The sequence below is a fragment of the Pundamilia nyererei genome, unplaced genomic scaffold (assembly GCF_000239375.1).
Source record: "Pundamilia nyererei isolate P.nyererei 1_Seehausen unplaced genomic scaffold, PunNye1.0 scaffold00003, whole genome shotgun sequence".
Lineage (NCBI taxonomy): Eukaryota > Metazoa > Chordata > Actinopteri > Cichliformes > Cichlidae > Pundamilia > Pundamilia nyererei.
The window spans coordinates 2,140,687-2,161,399 of record NW_005187404.1 but is presented as its reverse complement, the minus strand read 5'-3'; the positions used below and the strand labels follow the sequence as shown (position 1 = coordinate 2,161,399).

The 20,713-nt window shown below is 42.3% G+C and overlaps 1 protein-coding gene across 1 annotated transcript in view; it reads left to right on the top strand.

The window, feature by feature from the left end:
• Positions 1 to 355: 355 nt before the first annotated feature.
• Positions 356 to 20,713, top strand: part of clmpb (CXADR like membrane protein b) — an 87,041-nt gene continuing 66,683 nt past the window's right edge. Inside the window, exon 1 of the mRNA XM_005720640.1 lies at positions 356 to 840. Within this exon, the coding sequence (XP_005720697.1) occupies positions 792 to 840 (49 nt within the window). The 5' untranslated portion in view covers positions 356 to 791. The remainder of the gene's footprint in view (positions 841 to 20,713) is intronic.

Below are 20,713 nucleotides of genomic sequence, written 5' to 3'. Positions count from 1 at the left end.
AGGAAAAATGCAATGATAAAGTTTTGTTATCAAAACTCTGGTTCTCAGGTGGTGAATTCTGCCTTACAAAGAGCATTGTTCATTTACTGTATATTGCATTAATATACAGATCAAAGATACAAAAATATAATTCCAGTGTCTCAACTTCACATGCAGTTTTGTTTAATGGGACTGTGTGCAGCTATTTTTCAGCTTGCATGATTTTCATTCAGTGATACGTAAACAGATTCCTGTCAGACTCCTGTCTGCTGCACCTAACTATCGACTCCCAGCCACCCAACAAGCAGAGCGTGTGTTGCCGGATGCTCAAGCATGTGTAAGAGAACTTCAGACTCTAGAGGTCTCCATCCTTCAGCATCCCCTCATCATCATCCACCTATTCTCCCTCCTCCTCCTCCTTCTCCTCTCTGGCATTTTGTGCAGCGGAGGAGGATAGGAGGAGTGACTGCTGAGGAGGAGACAGAGGGGACTCTGAGACAACACGTCCCACGCCAGAGCCAGACAGCCAGGGAACTTTGATTTGACGCCAAGTAGCCTGCGATCAAAATTACAATGAAAAGAAAGAGCCTCGTTTCTTCCTCCTCCTCTTCTCCTTTTTCTTCTCGGGAGGCTTAGATATGTCGGGCGTGTGCAACATATGATGTCGTTGGACTCATAAGCTCAATGAAGATTTATTTATCTCTGATTTCGGTCCTTAATTCGCTGATGGTGCCGCTTCGTTGTGCTTGCGCTTAGGTCAGCCGAATGAATTTGAAGGCAGTCTGAGCGCATTGTTTCCAGCTCCGTTACATATGGGATTTCGAGCCGTGATGTCTGCAATCTCTCGCTCTTTGTTTCTGGGTAAGTCACTTTCCATTTCTTTAAAAGACCGGATTTATTTATGTAAAAGCAGCGCAGGCGTGTTGCTCTGAAAATTGAGGATGTGAACACCGAGGTTCATTTTTCGTATATATTTAAATATAATTCTCTTTCGTTGTTTCACGTGTCGTTAAGACCACATCTGACAGCTTCGGTTCAGAATGATGTCAGAATATATCTGTTGTCTATTTTCTCTTCCCCCTCATGACACTTTAAGATTTGGGTGAGAAATGACTACATTTACATTTAGGTTCATCTTCAAAAACGCAAACGCGCTGTAGCCAACCGTGCGCTTTCTCTCAAGCTGGGAGCTCTCGAAAATGGGACAAATTAAAGCAACGTGAAGGGGATAAAAGTTCATCTGACCCCTCCCTTCAAATCTGCTTTCAAGATTTATTGACCCTGCGCGTTCTTGTATTGGCATTTTCTTCAAAGGCAGGCCCGCAGCAGATGCACAAAAACCTCCTTTGTCATATTTAAACAAAGGGAAATAATTCATTAATTTCAGTAACCACCAAGAAAACACTAGGCTAAAAAAAGATCTCTATTCTAGCTCTTCTGGATGTCAGTGATTAGATTTGTTAGGATAATTGTTAGGATAGGATATCTTGAAAGGATCTCTAAAAAGTCTTTTTTTTTTTTATTGTTACTCTTATTTTATTATATCATAAACCATAGATGGACCTCTTTTTTTTTTATAGAAACAGAAGTTTTATTTGTCTCCAAGGCTTGATTTTATCACTACTGCTATTTGCTGTGTTAACAGTAATCCTGCTTCTATTATTACTGTTACTAATATTATGGGATTGTAATGTAGAGGGGGCCTGGAACTGTTTCCAGGTCTGAAGCTCAATGAGGAATGTTTAATTCCACTGTGACCTCTCTGACTGGAAGTTACAGTTCGCACTGCGGGACGGTGTGTTAAAAATGACAGCCAGTACGAGGTGTTATTCACCCCACTGCTGTCTCATCACCTGTGGTGTAACTGAGGGGAAAACTAGTTTTGAAAGCCACAGATTTGAAAAGACAAACTAACAAAAGATTTTAAAGTTTGAAAATTGTCTTTGACTGGGTGCTAGAAAAACTTTGAACCCCCACCCTGGTTGAGAGTTAGATTGGTTGAGTGTAGCCATATGAGGAGAAATCCACACGGCTCGTGCGCTCTGGTCTGAGTTCCGAGGTCGTGCTCTGGTAGTTTCTGTGTGGCTTGCTGCTTGTTGCGTATTGCAGTCTGGAGAGAAATCAAAAGACCTCGGCATTTGTTTTTAATTTTCTATTCCATTAGTTTAGACATACAACTGATGTTATTTGCTTATGCTTGATGTGGTTTGTGCTGCAGGCTTGTAAATGCTTGGAGAGTTTGTTATCTTCGTCTCCCATTATTCAGTCACTGACATATTGTGGTGATATGTCTGTGGAATACCCTGTCCAATGCCTAATGCGTTCAGTGGAGAGATCCTCGTCCCTCTGGACCTGGTATAAAATAAATAGATAGTTGAAGGATGGAGATATGTATGGATAAGCTAACCTGTCATGGCTTACATTGGTAGACCAGCAAGTCCAAAGAGTGTGGTACGCTGTAATGCATACTGATCCTCTGTTAAACTAAAGGAGCTGACTCTGCAGAGAACACTGCATGCAAGTAAATTTTAGGTTTAGGTCAAAAAGCACTCTGTAACACTGGGCAATGATGTAGGCTATTTTAAGCTAAGCATGCAGATTATCATAACACCAGCAGTGCTTTTCCGGTAATGACGATCTTAAATAATGCAACCAGCTCATTCAGGAGAAGGCGAAAACATTACACATTATCCCTAAATAATAGCAGTTGTTTGCTTTTCTTAAAATAACCATATGACTGCGCCTTGAGTATTAAATGACTTGTTGCCATGGTGAGGTATTTTTCCCCTCCTTTGTCATGTTTAAGACAACGGAAAGAAAACTAGTTTGTGCAGCGATGTGACTGGATGGCATGTTCAATACAGTTGGAACCGGGGTCACACGTCTCTCATCCAAGAACAAAACATCCATCAGTCATCCAAAAGAGTATTCACCCACCCCCCAACCGAGGGGATATGCAGCTTTTCAAGCTTGGCTGCTTGGCTGTACCATACCGAAGGACTTTTTTCCTCTGAATTTATAGCCTGCATTAATTCAAGATCAACTAAAAGGCCAAGCAGAGGGAGGAGGTGGCTGTTTTATTCTAAAAGAGGATCAATAGTCATTAATAGGGGCTCCTTTTCTTTTAATTTGGATTTGGCTTCGCAAGTCCTGAGACATCCTTAAATTAATATCTGTTGGAAATGTAATATCCACTGGTCACATTACAGATAAGTAGCACAATTAATTGCCACAGAGAGTTCAATAGCTCCCTTCGGTAACTCTGCTGATGTGAAGTAAGAATCAGAACAAGGTCATACAAAACTGAACAAATCAAGTAACTCAGTAAGAGCACAGGGCACGTGGCAATTTGGCCAGGTAATGGAGACCAGTGATTGATTGCGTGTCTGTCCCAGTGCCAGGATTAAATGATTCTGAATGGGGGGAATTTGAAAGTGAAATGACTGTCCAAAACGTAATAACACAATCTAAGTCACTTGACAGAAATCTAATTTGAAAGTATGATTAGCTTTTATATGAGAGCCGAACCTTAGCACCTTTGCTTCTTTTTCTTTTTCCTGCATGGCCTTTTGGGCCTCAGTGTCTAAGAAAACTGCAATGTGATCACTGCAGTACAGCAGGCTCTTAGCATTAAGATGTGTGCTGATGTCCACATTCATACAGTATAACACTGAGAAGATGGCAGTGCCTATGCAAGTATGCTAGTGTGTGATGTAGATAAAGAGAGCAGTGGCTCCAAACAGAAATTCTGTCCCCATTCTATATTTAGCATGTCTGCCGGGGTAGGCAGAGGATCTCTGAAATGTGAAGATGACAGGAGCCTCCTGAGCCAGAGGTTATGAAGTGACATCTTGATGTGTTTGTGCCTGAATCACACTCCCACACACACACACACACACACACACCCTGCCAAAGACTTCTGACATTCCTGCACACCCAAAGACGTTCCGATATTTGACGTCTAGTTACCATACATTAAGGCTTAGTTTTGATCTTCTTTTGACTCATGTCGTGTGTCAGTGTTATCATTTGGCATCCCCGTTCTATATTCTCAGCTTTGAAGGTATTTTGTTTGTTTTGTTTTGTTTTGTTTTGTTTGTTTGTTTTTTTTGGGGGGGGGGGTATGTCACTTCTTACTTGCATGAAGAGCAATCTCATGTTTTTAAAGCATAAACCATTCAGTTATTTTCAATTTTACTTGAATTACCAAATTCAGTTAATTTTGTTAGTCGTTTCACACATTGGGACTAGTGTGGTTTTACACAAAGTGTGTGTAAAAATCCCTATCATTTAGCGCGAATGCAGGACTTACAGTAAAGTGTAGCTGCAGCTGTTGAAGGAAATTTTGTACCAATGCTTTTTGTTGAATGACTTCCCTTGCACCTACAATGTCACTTATTTTACATGCAGAACGAAGTGTAAAAACACTTCTATCCAGAGAGGATTGTATTACTCAAAACAAAAATGCAGAATCTGACTGGCTCATCAAGGGCAGAGCCCTCTGGAATACAAAACCTGCAACAATGGTGACTGAAGAGGCCTACAGATGAGTGCAGAGGTCCTGCTGTCCTCAAAACAATTGAACCATATCATTAGCAAACACTGATTTGCCTTCCAAGCACTTTCCTTCTGATGTGTATGGCCTTTAAATGACAGCATGGTTCCCTGAATAACAAGCCATCCTCTTTTTGTACCTGGGGGGATTCTTCATGTTTCATTGATTGTGGTGCTTTTAGTTGGAAGGTCTTTCTATTCTGTCGCAGCAAACCGAATGCCACGCTTTGAATGAGAGCGTTTGTAGGTGAAAGTCTAACTGCTTTGTACAGTAAGTGCTTTTATTCCTGGAGGATTGAGGCAGGTTTGTGTTTTCACTGAAACCGAAGACATCCGAAGGAAAAATATACAAAGATTGTACCGCTGGAATCGTCTGCAGTTTTCCACAATATTTCTTTGTTTGGCACTTCCTTCATCTTCGTTTCACCACACCCGCAATTTCCGAGCCACCCGGTCGTTATTCTGCATGAGCCGTTTGTCGCTTGCGTCCTGCGAAATGAAACACACATGCGTAGACAGAGGTGGGTTTGTGTAGTGTTTCTGACCTACACAAACCCGGCCCCTTTCATCTGTCACTGGGAAAATTACTCCCAGATTATTTTGGAACGTATGAACAGGAACTGCCTATTTCACTTTACTGCTAATCTTTGACAGATGTTCTGGAGAAGCTCACGTTCACATTAACCAGAGACACATGTGCAGTCTATGCTGGGCTGAACAGCAGTATTAATGAACGTCAAGACTCCACTGATAGTCAGGATGATCAGATTGAGCTGTGACACATTTTAAAGGAAAGTGAATCTGGTTACTGAGTGGAGGAAATATTTTCTTCTATTAAGTCGCTAATATTTTGCAAATGGGCTTTTAGGGCTTAAACATTTTTTTTGATCAGTTGATTAACAAATTGGAAGAAAATGAACCATCGCAATTAGGGGAAAAAAAGGAGAGTAGCTGTAAAATAAAACAGCAAAAGCACATACACTTTACGGGAAACATAATCGTTCCACCTGCATCTGCTTTTATTTTTAATGTTTGCATCTGGCAAGAAAATGTGCTCTAGCCATGTTCTTTACTTGTTTACTGCAACCATTTGATCTTCTTTTACAATATCCATTCATAACAACTAAACCAGCTTAAATCTTATTTATGGTTATGTTAAAGGAACTCCCGTCACATAGGGATAGGGAAAAGTCTGTTGACTGAAAAAGTCAACAGTGGCTATAAGAATGAGACACAACTTGATTGCAGTATTTAGCACAGCATTGTTTATAATAATAATAATGATAATAATGGATTGGATTTATATAGCGCTTTTCAAGGCACCCAAAGCGCTTTACAATGCCACTATTCATTCACTCTCACATTCACACACTGGTGGAGGCAGCTACAGTTGTAGCCACAGCTGCCCTGGGGCAGACTGACAGAGGCGAGGCTGCCATATCGCGCCATCGGCCCCTCTGGCCAACACCAGTAGGCGGTAGGTGAAGTGTCTTGCCCAAGGACACAACGACCAGGACAGAGAGCCGGGGATCGAACCGGCGACCTTCCGGTTACAGATACGCTTCCCAACCCCCTGAGCCACGGTCGCCCCATGCTGCTTTAGAGTATTTAATGTTTAAACTAAAACTTCGGGATTCAGAACTTGCGCTCTGAATAGCTAGGATTCACCCCGACCATTTACCAGTGAACTCCATGAGGCAAACAAATCTCAAGAACATGTTGGAATCAAGCACGCAGCAAGAATATGTTTGCCTAAAGTGTGTTGTGCAATCCAGATTTGTTCTGTATACTCATCATTTGTTGAAAGCAGTACTGAAACCAGGAACGCCTCCACAGGTTTTTTGTTTTGGCTGTTTCACAACAGGCTGGACCAGATGTCACCTTGGGGAAGGGGTGCATCTGAATTGATAAATCAAAAAATCAATAACTCATTTTGTCATTTTGATCAAGTGTCTTATTAGATGAGCTCAAGGCAGCGTTCACCTTACAAAATAACCCTTCACCTCATCACTTGACCCCACTTCACATAGCTCTCTCACCAGCTGACCTAAGTATATAGATTTAGTTAACCATGCTTTTTACTTAACCTGCAGCCATCGTGAACAATACAATATTTTAGTGCTAAGCATGCATATTTCATATGATCATGTTAGCAGTGAATTAAAGTAGCAACAGCCTAGCTTGCTCCCACAACCGATTAGCACGACCCTTTTTTGTTTCCTCTGCACCACACCATATTCTGCTGACTTATCTGCTGATAAACAGATTTGCTCTTTTGAACATCCTTTTATAGTTCTGTGCAAAATTCTTGAGCCACCCCTCATTTCTTTATATTTGGCTTCCAAGGAGCCAGATGTTTCTCCAGGATTTCTAAAGGTTTGCTTTTTCACTCCATTCCTTGTTCCTGACCAAGGAATGGTCAGTGCTTAGTCACCATGAGTCAGTGCTTAACACTGACTCATGAATCAGCATACAGTAAATACTGTGTCCTCACATAACAGACAAGTTAGAGCAAAAACATTTCAAATAATGAATTGTTTCTTTAGGTGTATGTTTACTAGCAGACTTGTGTAAAAACATTAGCCGAATTAGCTGAATCTATGAAGAAATAGCAAAAATAATGCTTGTCACAGTGTGCCGAGGTATGTCAAATGATACAAGAACTGGACTGCTAATCAGCTGCAACACTTCTGAATCACAATTTAAAATTTCTGGTTCAAACTGTCGTCAGTACAAAGGTAGTCAGGAGAGAGTAGCTACAGCCATCTGTAAAACACAGTGGAGGCTCTTTCATCATCTGGAACTGCATGATATTATAGATCTTTGTTAAAATCCATCGAATTATGACCACAGAAAAATACAGTCACATTTTAATTCACCATGCAATTCTATCTGGAAAGCATCTGATTGGCAAAGGCTTCATTTTTTAGCACGACAGTGATCCCAAACACTCTGCCAGTGCAGTAAATGCATACCTGGACAGAAAAACACACACTGGATCACCATCAGTCATGGATTTGCTTCCACAGAGCCCAGACCTCAATATCACCGAAGCAGTGTGGGATCATCTTGACAGAGAAGAGAAAGGCAGCCAACATCCAAAGGAGAGCTTTGAATGTCCTTCAAGAAGCCTGGAGAGCCATTCCTGCTTAAAGGTGTTCATACCAAAGGCTCCTTAGAATTCTAAATATATTGTTTTGCCTCATATGCTGTATTTGCATTTATGAAGATTTATCAAAAGCATTCATTACAGGTTCTGACCAAGTGTCAGTATGAAATGTCTTTAAAGTGAGAACAGGCTGTAAAAACGGGTTGCAGATTTGCCACATTAGGATCAGATTGTACAAAAATGAAGCAAGCTGTTTAAAATTTGAATAAACTATAATTCTGATAGGGAGAAAATGTGTAGGAAAGTGAATGAGTGGTTGGAAACATTGTGTTGTTCTCAGCAATCTGTTATCTATTCTACCGTGGCCATTTGCTCCAAAGGGAGGATTCTTGCCTCATTTGCAGAAGTGATACACTGTGAAAGTAAATGAAGCTAACTCGGTTACTAGCTTTATAATTTCTTGGAAAATCTGAAGTGATTTGCTGCTTGTGAGCATAAATGTTTTAATCAAGGTCTATGATTGTGTTATGTAAGCAGCGGGCAGATCAAAGAGTGAACAAAGCTGAGATAAACACTGATGCGATTGGTGAGGTGGAGCAAAGAAGTGTCTCCCATTGATTCACCACACGGAAGGTCTGTCTTGATATTAATTTCTTTGCGGCTATTGACAGTACTAGAAGCAGGATGCGGCCTATTGCCAATCAAGCGTTCTTCAGCTGCAATCAAAATCCACACACCTTGCAAAAACACCATTTAAAATGATTTGTTTATCAGTGGTGGGGGTTGAGATGCTATCATCTCTGAGCTCCCAGCACTGTTGTGGTGCTTTCAAGTGCTTTCTGCCTTAGTGAAAACTGGCAGCGCGGAATAAAGCTGGCATGCTTGTCTTCTCTAAGCAGAACATGCTTTTGATCTATGTTCTCTGTCTCTGAAACCAGGTATATCTCTTGTTTTCTATGCAGCTGTGCAATCCAACTGTGCAGAAAAATAAACTGCTAAAAAAGCCTATTGCTCAGCTGCCTTTCATTTTCAAGCAGGTTGGGACAGGGCTTACACTTACTCAAAGAAAATAAAGTTACACTACTGATTAAACATTTATAAGCAATTATCAGCACACAGCGGTCAAGCATCCATGCCTCACCAAAGTCACCTGGAAGCTTGTTAGGATGATTGAAAATAACAACATGTGAATTTCCTGGTTTCATATAACTTGTTTACTCAAAAGACTGGACCTCGACCGAACGCTCGGAAGTCTTCATTTTTGGACAAGTCTCTCGCATGGTTCCATTTCCAGTGTACTGTCTGCCAATAATTGATCATTTCCTACCAGTCTTACTTTAATTGGTCATGGGGTGCACCTGTCAGAACCCAGTGTGTGTGGTGCCTCATGTCACACTGTGATTATTGATTATTGTGTCCAGATTCCAACTTGTAAGTTTAAATGGCATCATGCTGCTTAGATGGGAATCAGCAAGAGAGCACAGCCGGACTATGACCACAGGGAATCATCTCCATAAATCTACATAAATCAGAGAGGATTTTTTTTTTTCAATTCTGAAATGTATATGAATTAATTCCAGCATGTCACCAATGCACAAAATATTGATTTGCCTTTCTCTCTGCGTGGAGTTCGGCTGTAATTCAATTCCACAAATTGACTGCAAATGAATGAAAGCAACTTGCACTAAGCCAAACAATGAGATCCTAAGTGAGTTTTTCTTTCCACCCTCTTCTCACACTTTTCTGACTGACTGAACAGGAGGAAATGTTCCACGTCGCTCTAGTTAGACGCCTGCCGTTCCTTTCAATTTGAAGCAGTCGAGTAGCCCAGCAAGCAGGACACTCCATTAGGTGTTTTGAATGCGCACGCTCCTTTGTCTCACTCCATTTCCTCTTTTGCCTGCCAGTCTTCCCTAAAGCCTTCGTTGCTTTAATCAGCAGAGGCCCTTCTGCCCTTCAGACATTTATCTTCACCTGCGCTTGGTCATCACAGCGCAGCCAGGAAAGACCCAAAGATGGATGCTGTTGGAGACAGCGAGAATTCGATGGTCATTGATTAGAGAGGCATAAGAAAAAAGTGGTTACCTGCACGAGACCTGAGCACCATCTGGAGGATCCCTTCCTCCCTTAGTGGATGATAGCATGAAGTCAGATCTCTGCCCACTGTCCAGCTGAGATCTAGGACAGTTTTATATCAGCAGGGAGGCAAGAAAGTTGTAACTTTAGTAAGTTTAAACAGTGACCTTAATCTCTTTATGGACTGTAACAAAAGTTTGGAAATGACCTTTTAAAGCTCTTTATAATATGCAATTCTGCTGATAATTCTTCATAGGAATAAAATCCCTTGTCATCAGAACCTCACCTTGTGTAATTGCGCTTTAGTAGAAACTGTAAAATTCCATAATTAGGGTCCAGGCTTGGGTTGGCAGTCCTGTTCTCCTGCAGTGGATGTTGCGTGATGGATGATTTCATTATCCAACCACAATGCCGGCCACTTGGTCTTTCATACCACAGCGAAAACATTGTAAACCGAATATCATTGATCAGCTGCTCCATTGTCCACAAATTAAGTATATAATACCGCTGATTGCATTGCAGTCAGTATTTTCAGATTTAAGCACCCAGAGCCTTTTACCGGGTGAAAAGGTTGAGAAGTTTTGTTGTTTTCACTTTTGATAAAGTAACTTATGCAGGCACTCAGGCTGTGGTCAGGGTACAGCATGATGTCAGTGCTGAAAAAGCTTTTTTCCCCTCTTGCCCTCCCGTCTCTTTTCCCCCCTTCCCGGCAAAGTAGTTCAGAACAGATGGCACCACCACCTTTTTTTCCGACTCGTTAGACTTGACTTGTTGATGAAATGGAGCCTTTACGCTATACTGCCCATGCAGATGTTTAGCTGTACATATTTCTGTGTGTGCATGTGTGTGTGTGTGTGTGTGTGTGTGTGTACACTCTCCTATAAACTGCCCTGCAGCAAAGGAGGGAGAGTCCACAGCCTAAAGGTATCTAAAGTATAAATGTTACATTTACATCTTAACAGCCTCTATATTTTTTCCAGGACCAGGAAAGCAACTATATGGCTTTGTATAGATATAAAGAGAACAGTGTGGAAAGTTTTTATGTTTGCTACTGCTGCATAGCCACATATATACCCGAGTGCTCTGCAGCACAACAACCCTGCAATTAGCCAATGCAGAGCTCATTCAACAAAAATTATGTTTTTGCCATTCTGTTTGTGACATTTTCTACAGTTTCCCCGAGTGCGGCCCTCTTTAGCCTGGTCTGTCATGGAGTTTGTCAGGCTCAACTTACAGAGTACCACATCTCTTGCTAAGAAACAGACAGGGGCTTAGGACTGCATTCAAGATGCCTGTTATGGTTTGGCAATGTTGTCCAAACTGTCACATTTTGTATGAAACTTGTCTTATTGTAGTTGCTGGATGGAAGTGTTTAAGTGTCTAAAACTGTTGTAGTAGCAAGCGAAAACTGCACTTTACTTCGAGTTTGATGTCTCTCTTAAAATTCTTAAGCATGTAGCTTTTTTCTATTTTGGACTTTCCGTTTTTCTCCCAGCATCAACCCTATTTTTTTTTTAATGCTATGTCTTTCTTCAATAGGGAAATCAAGAGTGCTATAGCATTTGGCTTGATTTGCTGTCTGGGATCCAAAGAAGCTGAGGAGGAGGAAATAGCAGAGTTTGCAAATTCAAGCTCTTAAAATAATTAAAGTTGGCGTGATGACTCTGCTTTCTAGACGGGACCAAGCCTTAAAAAAAGGCAGCACTGGGAGTTACCATACAGCTACAGCGAGCTGTGTTGTACTCGGAAATTAGGAATAATGAAGGTTGCTATATGCAATATGCAGATAAGATTACATTAAAAATCTGTCAGTGTGGAATGAAATAAAGCTTTTGGCCACTGACCCATCATAGTAGAAAAATAAACATTTTTTTCTATTTAGAAGAGGGAGATGTTGTTTACTCTATTAACCTTTCCTCTCGGTTGCACTCTTGACATTGAACAATGTGGAAGAGGCCGACTCGTCGCTGGCCCTTTTGCTAATGAGGCAATTAAGTCTATCCTGTGTTGGTTGAGCAAGGGGCCGAGAGAGCAAGCCAAGTCATCTGCTGTCTCAGCAAACACCAAGCATCTTAGCCATGCCGCAGTCAGAATATATAACAAGCTCTCCTTTGTTGTAATGGTCTTCCATTCCTTGTGGTTCTTCCTTGTCAGTGTGACCCACAGCACAGCTGGAGATCACAAGCACCATCAGGCTCTGTTTATCTAAGTGCACTGAATGGTGGCAAATGGAAATTGAAGAAAAACACTAGGTTAAAATAATGTTTGAGCTATACTCGGAAGCTGTTGTGAAGCTGTGGTGGAAATTGGGTTGGATAAATTTGGTCATTTGTTAAAATAATGTAAAAAACACAGTGGGCACTATTTAGGAATCAAGTTCCAACCGTCCATCCATTCTCTTTTGCTTATCTTTATCAGGGTCGCGGGGGGGCTGGAGCCTATCCCAGCTATCATAGAGCGAGAGGTAGGGTACACCCTGGACAGGTCGCTGGTCTGTCTCAGGGCTAACACATAGGGAGACACAAACATCCGCACTCACATTTACACCTATGGGCAATTTAGAGTTTCCAGTTAACCTAACCGCACTAACTGCTTATCTTTGGACTGTGAGAGGAAACCAGAGTACCCGGAGAGAACCCATGCAAACATATGGAGTGAATAGAAAGACCCTGGCCTGATGGTGGAATTGAACTCAGGACCCTCTTGCGGTGGGGCAAGTTGCCTCTTTTGGAAACACAGTGATCAAACCCTGATACAAGGTTGGTCAACATATTAAAATGTTCTAACCTGCCAAATTAATAAAAGAATTTATATATCTATACAATTATTCTAATAAGACTCTTCGTAGGCGCCTTTACGCTACTCCCAAACCTAAGCGAACAAAGCGAAATGGAAGGACTACCTTGTAGTTGCTATGCTACTACATTAGCAAAACTAAGCTAACGTACAACTTACTCGCCTAGGAAAAGACCGGTAAAAATGCAATGACTCAACAAATGATATGTAGCTGGTATATTTGTTCAAATACCTAACTCTATTTGCCATGTTTCTTTTATAGTATGGCTTATTTGTGAAGAAAAAAGGAAGACTGAATGACTCTAACACCTCTAATAGACTGCATCCTGTTGTCAGGGGTGGTGTATGTCGTGTTCGGAGTTTTATTTTAGTACATAATGGAGTAGAGTGAGGAACTGATCATAGACTCAAAGGTTCTCTCTGTCTTTTGAACCTGTATGCTGATAATCAGAGCAATCCAGATGCATGTATGACACAAAGACATATTATACAACCACGTGCATACATCATTGATAGAGAAGCTGTCAGTGTGTGAGGCTCATACCTGATTCCCATTCTTGACACATCTGAGTGGCAGTGTGGAATTGTGGCTTCCTTGAGCACTGTCTAGGATAATGTTGATTGCTGTGAAATGTGCTGCATGCATTAAAAACATCCTTGCTACCCATTTAAATGTGTTTGACAGCAATTAGCATGTTTACGCCCTCTTAGCCTACTGACTGTCTGCTATGAGCAGCTGCTGTGTCATACAAAAGGGGCCAGCGTTAGGGCCTAAGTTAATGTGTTTAAGGGATGCACAATTCTAACGAGTGATAACCGAAGGCTTACGGCTGCTCAGAGGGGATTAAGGGACGTCGTTGTCTGTCTTAAAGCTCAGGCTTAACCATCATATTCCTTTTTTTCCCTCCTCCATCTCTCCTCCCTGGTAATGAATCGCCAGTATTCCCTGACACAAGGCATGAAAAAAAGAACATCTTACTCGGTAGGGAATAAAGATGGCTGCTCATTAGCAGCGGAAAGGTGTACCGAACCAGAAAGAGGAGATGTCTGAGTAGATTTGTTTGAAATCAATGCTTGTCTTCTGAAGCTTCATCTACAGTATGGGGCTGCCACAAGATATCAGGCAAGATTTCCAAAGAACTTATGTCGGCATGCAAAAGTGTGTGCATAAGCCACACAGGCATTTGTACATTTTTCCATGTTACAGCAGAAGGACCACTAAGGCTCCTTTTAGCATCAGATTTCAGCCTTCTTGTGCAGGTTTTGCTGTTGGCTATAACATATCTGCCTTTCATCACGTGACCTGATCAATACGGAGAGATTAGCCATGCATGGCGTGAGACACGGGTGCCCCCGAAGTTGCAGGACCGTCACAGAGGTGACGGTTTTCAATTACAGGACACTAAAGATGCATAGTGGCAAGGGCACCACAAAAAGAGCACAGTAAGCAACAATCTGCATTGGCAGCTGGCCACATGTGTTCGCTGCATGCTGAAAGCACCAAGCATGACAGATTACATGCCTTTTCAGCAAAATATACTAATTTACCCTGAAAGCACATGAAACTTTCTTTTTTGTCTCGCTGGAGAAATACATGCTTGAGTTGTAGGCCTACTGCAGATGAGGTTACAGCACAAGCCATTAAACGTTTACTTTATGCTTTGGTGGTATTTAGTATGTAGAGCAACGGGTTAGAAGGACAATTTAAAGCAGTCTTGTTACAACAAGATTGAGGCAAATGATACGACTAACCTTTGGCTCCATGCATATACCTGCGCTGTCATTTATCTAAAGCGGGCGGTCCTGTGCTAAGATAGATAGACCAGGGCACAGTTTTTCTGAGGTGACATCAATAGCTCTGTCACTCGCCCCTGTGGCGCCCGATCGGGAGACCTTTACCATTGACATGCAAGTTAGCGCTTGATTGTCATCTGGTAACTGTACTACACCGAGTCTTTGGGGAAATCACAATGCAACTGCATCGGCTTATTTTTGATTATTATCTAAAGTTATTGCATTGAGCATTCCTTGCGACATGGTTAGAGCACCGCCCACTCTAACATCGCCTTCATTTCCATATTTCACTCCTGTTTCAGCACATATAATCGAAATTCAGATTCAGTGGAAGGGAGAATAGAGGTTATGCTGTAGGGGTTAGAGAAGGGTATTTAATCCGCCCTGTCTTGTGGGTGGACATTTCGATGTATTACTGCACACATTATTATCTGAATTAATTAGCATGAGCAGCAGAATGTAGGTTTTGCAAGCCTTCATTGTTTTATGTATTGATTTTTGTTTAACACACCTGTAGTTGAGCTCAAGTAATCCTACTTATTGTTTATTTATCACTCCTGCCACAGCTAAAGCATATTTGAGTGAAGAGCAGAAAAACAAATAGATGCCTTTCTTTCTTTCATTTTTTGGTTGACTCCAAATGTTCTCCTACATTGCCAGTGTTTGCCTGCATGGCATTGGAACGCAATAGAAGCATGACTGATATTTCACTAGACTTACCAGCATGGTCATTAATCCTAATATTTGGACTGTAGCCACCATCCACTCCCAGCCGGGGCTTGACTACGTGTAATCATAGGCGTACACCCTTGTGTATTGGGCTGCAGGAAAAACACTACACGCTCAGAAGCTTAGTCCATCAATCTAAGAGGCCAGACATTTTTCCTCCAACCCCGATGTCAGAGGATTTCACATGGCACCCTCCCCCTTCCAGGCGGAATATGTTTATGAGCCCTTTCTCTTACTGTCCTGTCTCTTCCTAGTCCCCACTTCCTCTTATGAGACGAGGGGGTCTGAGCAGACAGCGCCTGCATAGCTCCCCGCTGCAGGGGCGTGATGGATGGCCACTCAGCTATACGTGCCTTACTCACCAGAGGCCGACCATATTTCTCCTTCACTGCCCGCGTAGGCCTGCATCTGCATGAAGACTGTCAAAGATGCTGTTTTCTGTGAGCTCAGCAGGGCTGAGGCAGAGTATTTGATTAGATGTAATGGAATTAAAGTAATCTGATTCCAAAAAGATGACATCTGTAATCTGTTGCAGTTACTGTAAATATGCAGTAATAAGATCAGAGTTATTGCATTGCTCAGTACAACTGTGGCATCTAAATTGTGGCGTTTCCTTGTGTATTGTGAAATAGTAGATTTAAATGATCCTTATTTAACTTTAAACTCAGGAGTCTGTAATAAATTAACTACCCTTGCCATATTAGCGGCTACAATTTTCTGCAGGTAATCAGCTCTTTTGGTAATTGCTTTTAAATGTAATACTCCTAACCCTCATAAGTGGTAATCCATTGAATAGTGGGCTGTGTGTGTGTTTGGTGCGATGTGTCGGAGAGGTAATAGCTATGGGATGACCTGAGGGCCTTATTGGAGGCCGCTGCTCGGTCACAGAAGGAACACATGCTGCAGGATTCTCTGCATGGCAGCGCACTGCTGCTTTTGGGTCAGAGACATAAAGGAGGTGGGAGGAAAGAGAAGAAAGGGAGAGAGAATATCTATCATTGATCCTATGGTATTAGCCGGGGCTGCAGTCCTAATGAAGCTAGTGCTGTGGGCTCTAGGAATGCATGTGTGTGTTTGTGTTACTGATAACTCCTGTAAATATCCACATCTGGAGTGTTTACATCCTGGTGATTAATTATTAGTCATGTGGACACAAATAAATCACTCAGAGTGTGTGCTTGTGTGTGTGTGTGTGTGTGTCTGTATGTGTGTGTGAGTGTGTGTATCTCCAGATGGCCTGGCGTGAGCATATTGGTGTGTGTGTATGTGTATTGTACCTGTGCAGGTGTGCATGAAACCGTGTATATCTGCAGAAGCCTTTTTGTGAACATCTTGCACGGTACGCATTGTCTTCGTGTGAGTATACTGTCAGTGCATTTCCCTGACTTTGAATGCATGTTTGAGTTTATTTGCGAGGGTGTGTGTGTGTGTGTGTGTGTACACAGTGGTGAGGCAGGAGAGGCTGCTTGGCAACTCATCCATCATTTTCCCCCCTGGCCTGCGATGCCCTCGGAGGAGCGCTGCACTGTTACGGTGACATTGGGCTCATTTTGGAATAGAAAAATGGTGCATCCGCCCCCAGCGTCAGTGCCGCACGTCGTTACCCCCCTCCAGCCAAACAGCCAGCTTAAGATGGTGCAGTAACAATCCCTCTAACGGTCTCAGACACGCTCCCTCGCTGTCAGGTTTACACGCCATATCCACAGGGACAGATTACTAATCAGAGGAAGTGCTCTGTTGAAGGGCCTTGCGATGTCCACGGCTGCTTAGTGAAGCTGCTTTAGGTGGCCTGTCATCTTTTCTTCCTCTCCCTACCCCGACCACTGCTACCTTTTCCACTCTCACCTCCCGCTGGATAACCTTGGCAAGGGTGGAGGAGGGGTAGCAAATGGGGTAGAGAAAGGGAAAGATGAGACCACTTTATGAGTGTCCTGGGTTCCCTGTGCCCAGCGTTTCTCTCTTGCTGGTGCACAGGGTGAGTCAGCATGAGCAACTGCAGTATAGCGGCCCAATCAATTTGTTTACGCTTGCCTCTAAAGAGACAATGCCATTGCCAGTGCTGCTGTGTGCGAGTGGTCTCACCACTTCACTTCACAGATTTCCTCATGTCGTACAGGACTAGCACACACTAGCCAAACTTTCTGGCATTGCTCAGAGTGACACCTGCCACTCTGAGCAATGCTGGGAAATAAACGCACAGTCAAGCAAGAGGTTGGAAAATGGGGAACAGAAAGAAAGCATGGTAGATAAAGAGAAAATTATGTGCTGGCAATCTTTCTCAGCCCTAAATTGGTGCATGTTGCTGCAATAGATGGACGATGGAGTCCTGCTTTTTCATCTAGATTTAGGAAGGCAGAGTGTGTGTTTATGTCTTCGGTTTACAGTGCATGCTTTCTATTTCAGGATAGAGTCTTTCCAAGGGCATTAGGGTAACCTGTGAACAAATTGCACACGGGTGATAAAAACAAATAGCAACAATTCCCACTCAAACACACTCACACACAGAGAGATGTCACTACTCGACAAATAGCACAGACTGTTAGCGCAGACAGTGATAAGCAGATAAATGCATGCAGACGTAGCTCACCTACCAGCTCCCATTATGTAACCGTGTTCGCCACATTTTAATGTCATTCCTTGTTGCTGGAGGAGGAGGGGGATGTGAGACACACAGAGATAAAATAAATAAATAAAGCGAGAGAGGCGAGAAGGGAAAGAACAGAGGAAGACTGGAAGAAGAGAGGAAAAAAAATGTTTGCGCCCCACCTCCCCCGCCATCCTCCTTCGTCCTGACACTTCACACGCACAAGCGCATTCACCGTAGTTTCGCAGATTTACTGATACATCAAAAGAGATGCACACAAACACTCACACACACGCAGCTTTTCCTCAATAAGCCTCCTTTCATAGATAACCCCTCTCCGGCTGACAATAGCAACAATAGCATAAATCCTGATCCCAACAACAACAACAGCAGCGGAGGACAGCCTCGTCCTTCACTGAACTCACGTCAGCACACTGTCCCCTCTCTGTCTGTCCTCCAAACCTGTTTTTTTTTTTTACTTTTAAAAGGATCTGTTTCCAGAGCTGAAGTATTCTGGTAGGACATGCTGTGGTGGTGATGATTGATCACCCTGTTCTGTTGCTGGAGATCAATTGCCATCTGTCCTCCTCCACTGAAGATCTTGTTTCCTCTAGTTGCCTGTAGCAGCTTTCCTGGGGACTTTTTATTCCCGAATGACCCCACCTTTCCTAAAAGTCAGGCCACAGGTCAACACCTATTATGAAGTTGTATGACCTCGTCGACTATAATGCCCTGTGCCTGTATTGTCTTTCATACAGTCCTGAGAATAACTTCCTTCCTGGTCGGGAATCAATAATGTAGCTTGGTTTATGAGAAATATTATGCCATTTCCCTCCCAATAATGGCCGGAGTCATGGAGAATGTATGCTAGCCTGCATGAAATCAATAGCCTAAATGTAAACGTAAACCTTTCTATTGTCTTGCTTCAATGTGTTTATGTACATTTCAATACACTAAAAGCTGATTTCTGTCTGAAAAAGCCACACCGAACGCATTTTACAGTGCTGGGTTGCAGATATCACTCGCAGTTTTCTTTTGAATATCACATATCCCAGTCTTATGATGCACGGCTCCATGGCCTCTTATCACGGTCTCTCACCATGAAGCAATAGCACGTTTCAATCATCCTGTCATGGGAGAACTATAATCTTTTTCTTTTGCATGGCATATGTCCTTCCACTTCTAACTAATCCTTATTATGCCAGAGAAGCGAAGGTCATTGTCAAAGCCGAGGGGTGATTAAGTTAATCCACTTGTTTTCTGAATCCGATTTACCTCATTTTCCAAACTAGGGAACAATGTTCCAGCACAAAGACATCAAGATGATAGTGTGGCACGCATTAAGGAGGAGGGCCCCTACACTGGAGAGGATTCTTTTATCTGTCTTCATCATCTGCATCCCATTCTGATTCCTAGTTCTATCAGCTGACTTCTAATCACAGCATTCAAAGCTATCTCTGCCATATGGAGAGCCAGAGCAAAAGCGAGAGGAGAGCAGACAAGTTAAAAGCAGCATGATCGCTCATATTCCTGAATCAATCTATGTCGCTGCGGTATGAGACACTAGTGAAGCAAAGCACAGTGCCCTGGTGTGTGGGACTCCTGCCATGTAGCCAGCAAGCCTCTGAGTTACGCAGTGCAGTGGCATACAGTTGACTTCATTAGCAGGTCCCTCCCTTCAAAGGGATGGGTTATTTACTACTGCACCGTGCAGGGCCAGATGCTCCACAGATATTATACTATAGAGATTTGCGCAAGAACAAATAGGTTTGCATTATTGAGTAAAAGTGTGTGTGTTTTAGGGCCAAAGATCTTTGTATCCCTTGCAGTCAGCAGTGAACCTGTAATAAATCCTCAGCAAAAGCATATTTGACTTCAGAGAATGCAAATAAGGTGATTAAAATGCATCCCCGTGTCAGTGAGGGAATATGTGTGGATTATTGTTTTAAACGGCAACTCTGCCTATGAGCTCACATACAGTACAGACCAGCAAACGTCCCTGATTTTAGCATCTGCACCTCACTGTGAACGTGTTATGTATTATGTGCTTTTCTCTGTATATCATGCAAGTCTGCATCTATGAATATTTAATATAGATTCAGTTCAATTCAATTTTATCTATATTATTGTTTTGCCAAATCATAAAAATAACCACCTCAGAGAACTTTGACACTATGACAATACAGAGAAAACGTACGACCCCCTGAGACAGTGGGAAGTAAAAACACCCGTTTAACAGGAAGAAAACTCAAACAGAACTGGGCTTAGGGAGGGGAAGCCATCTGGTGTGACCAGTTGGAGGTGAGGGCAGATTGCTTACTAGTCTGTGTGGCTTTTAGTACGTTGATATCACCATTAGTTTCTTCCTATCCAGTTTTATCAATGTCACTTCTCTTTATTTTGTAAAGACCATACTGTATCAGAGAAAATACCATAGTAGTCAAGCGCTTGACCTTCAAGGTCATCTGCTTGTTCAGTAAAGCACCACTTTTACCATTCCTAGAAATACACTTGCAATAGCGCCAATATATCAAAACACCAACCCATCATTTTGGAGAAGAGGATGGAATTTAAGGGTCTAAATATACTGAACGGGGGGGAAAAAGACTCCTGCCTTTTGCTTCTTCAGGCTTTGACATCATGGGTTTTTCTACTGAACATTGTCTGGCCTCTGGAGATCAGTCCTAGTCACCAGTAATGGCCTTTGACATAGAGGTTGGGTCAGTTTGACACAGGTACCAGAACATGAAGAGAGCAGTGTCTGGCCCCCCAGAAGATGACATTAAAGGAGATACTGGCCAATTTACAATACTGTGCAAAAGTCAGACATTTTTTTTTTGTATTTTTCTAGGTGTATTTTTTTTAATGTGCAAATAGTATATAAAATATACTAAATAAGGCAAATGTATAGTTTCTAGAAGTGTAATGAGCTTGAAAGTCAGCAACAGGTATAACTAACAAAATTTTTCAACACAGCCTGAAATCTCTTGGGCAAGCTTTATTTAAATTTATTGCAGTCTTCAGGAATAGTTCTCCAGTCTCCAGTCTTCTTGAAACTCTTCTTCAGATCACACACACACACGCACACACAC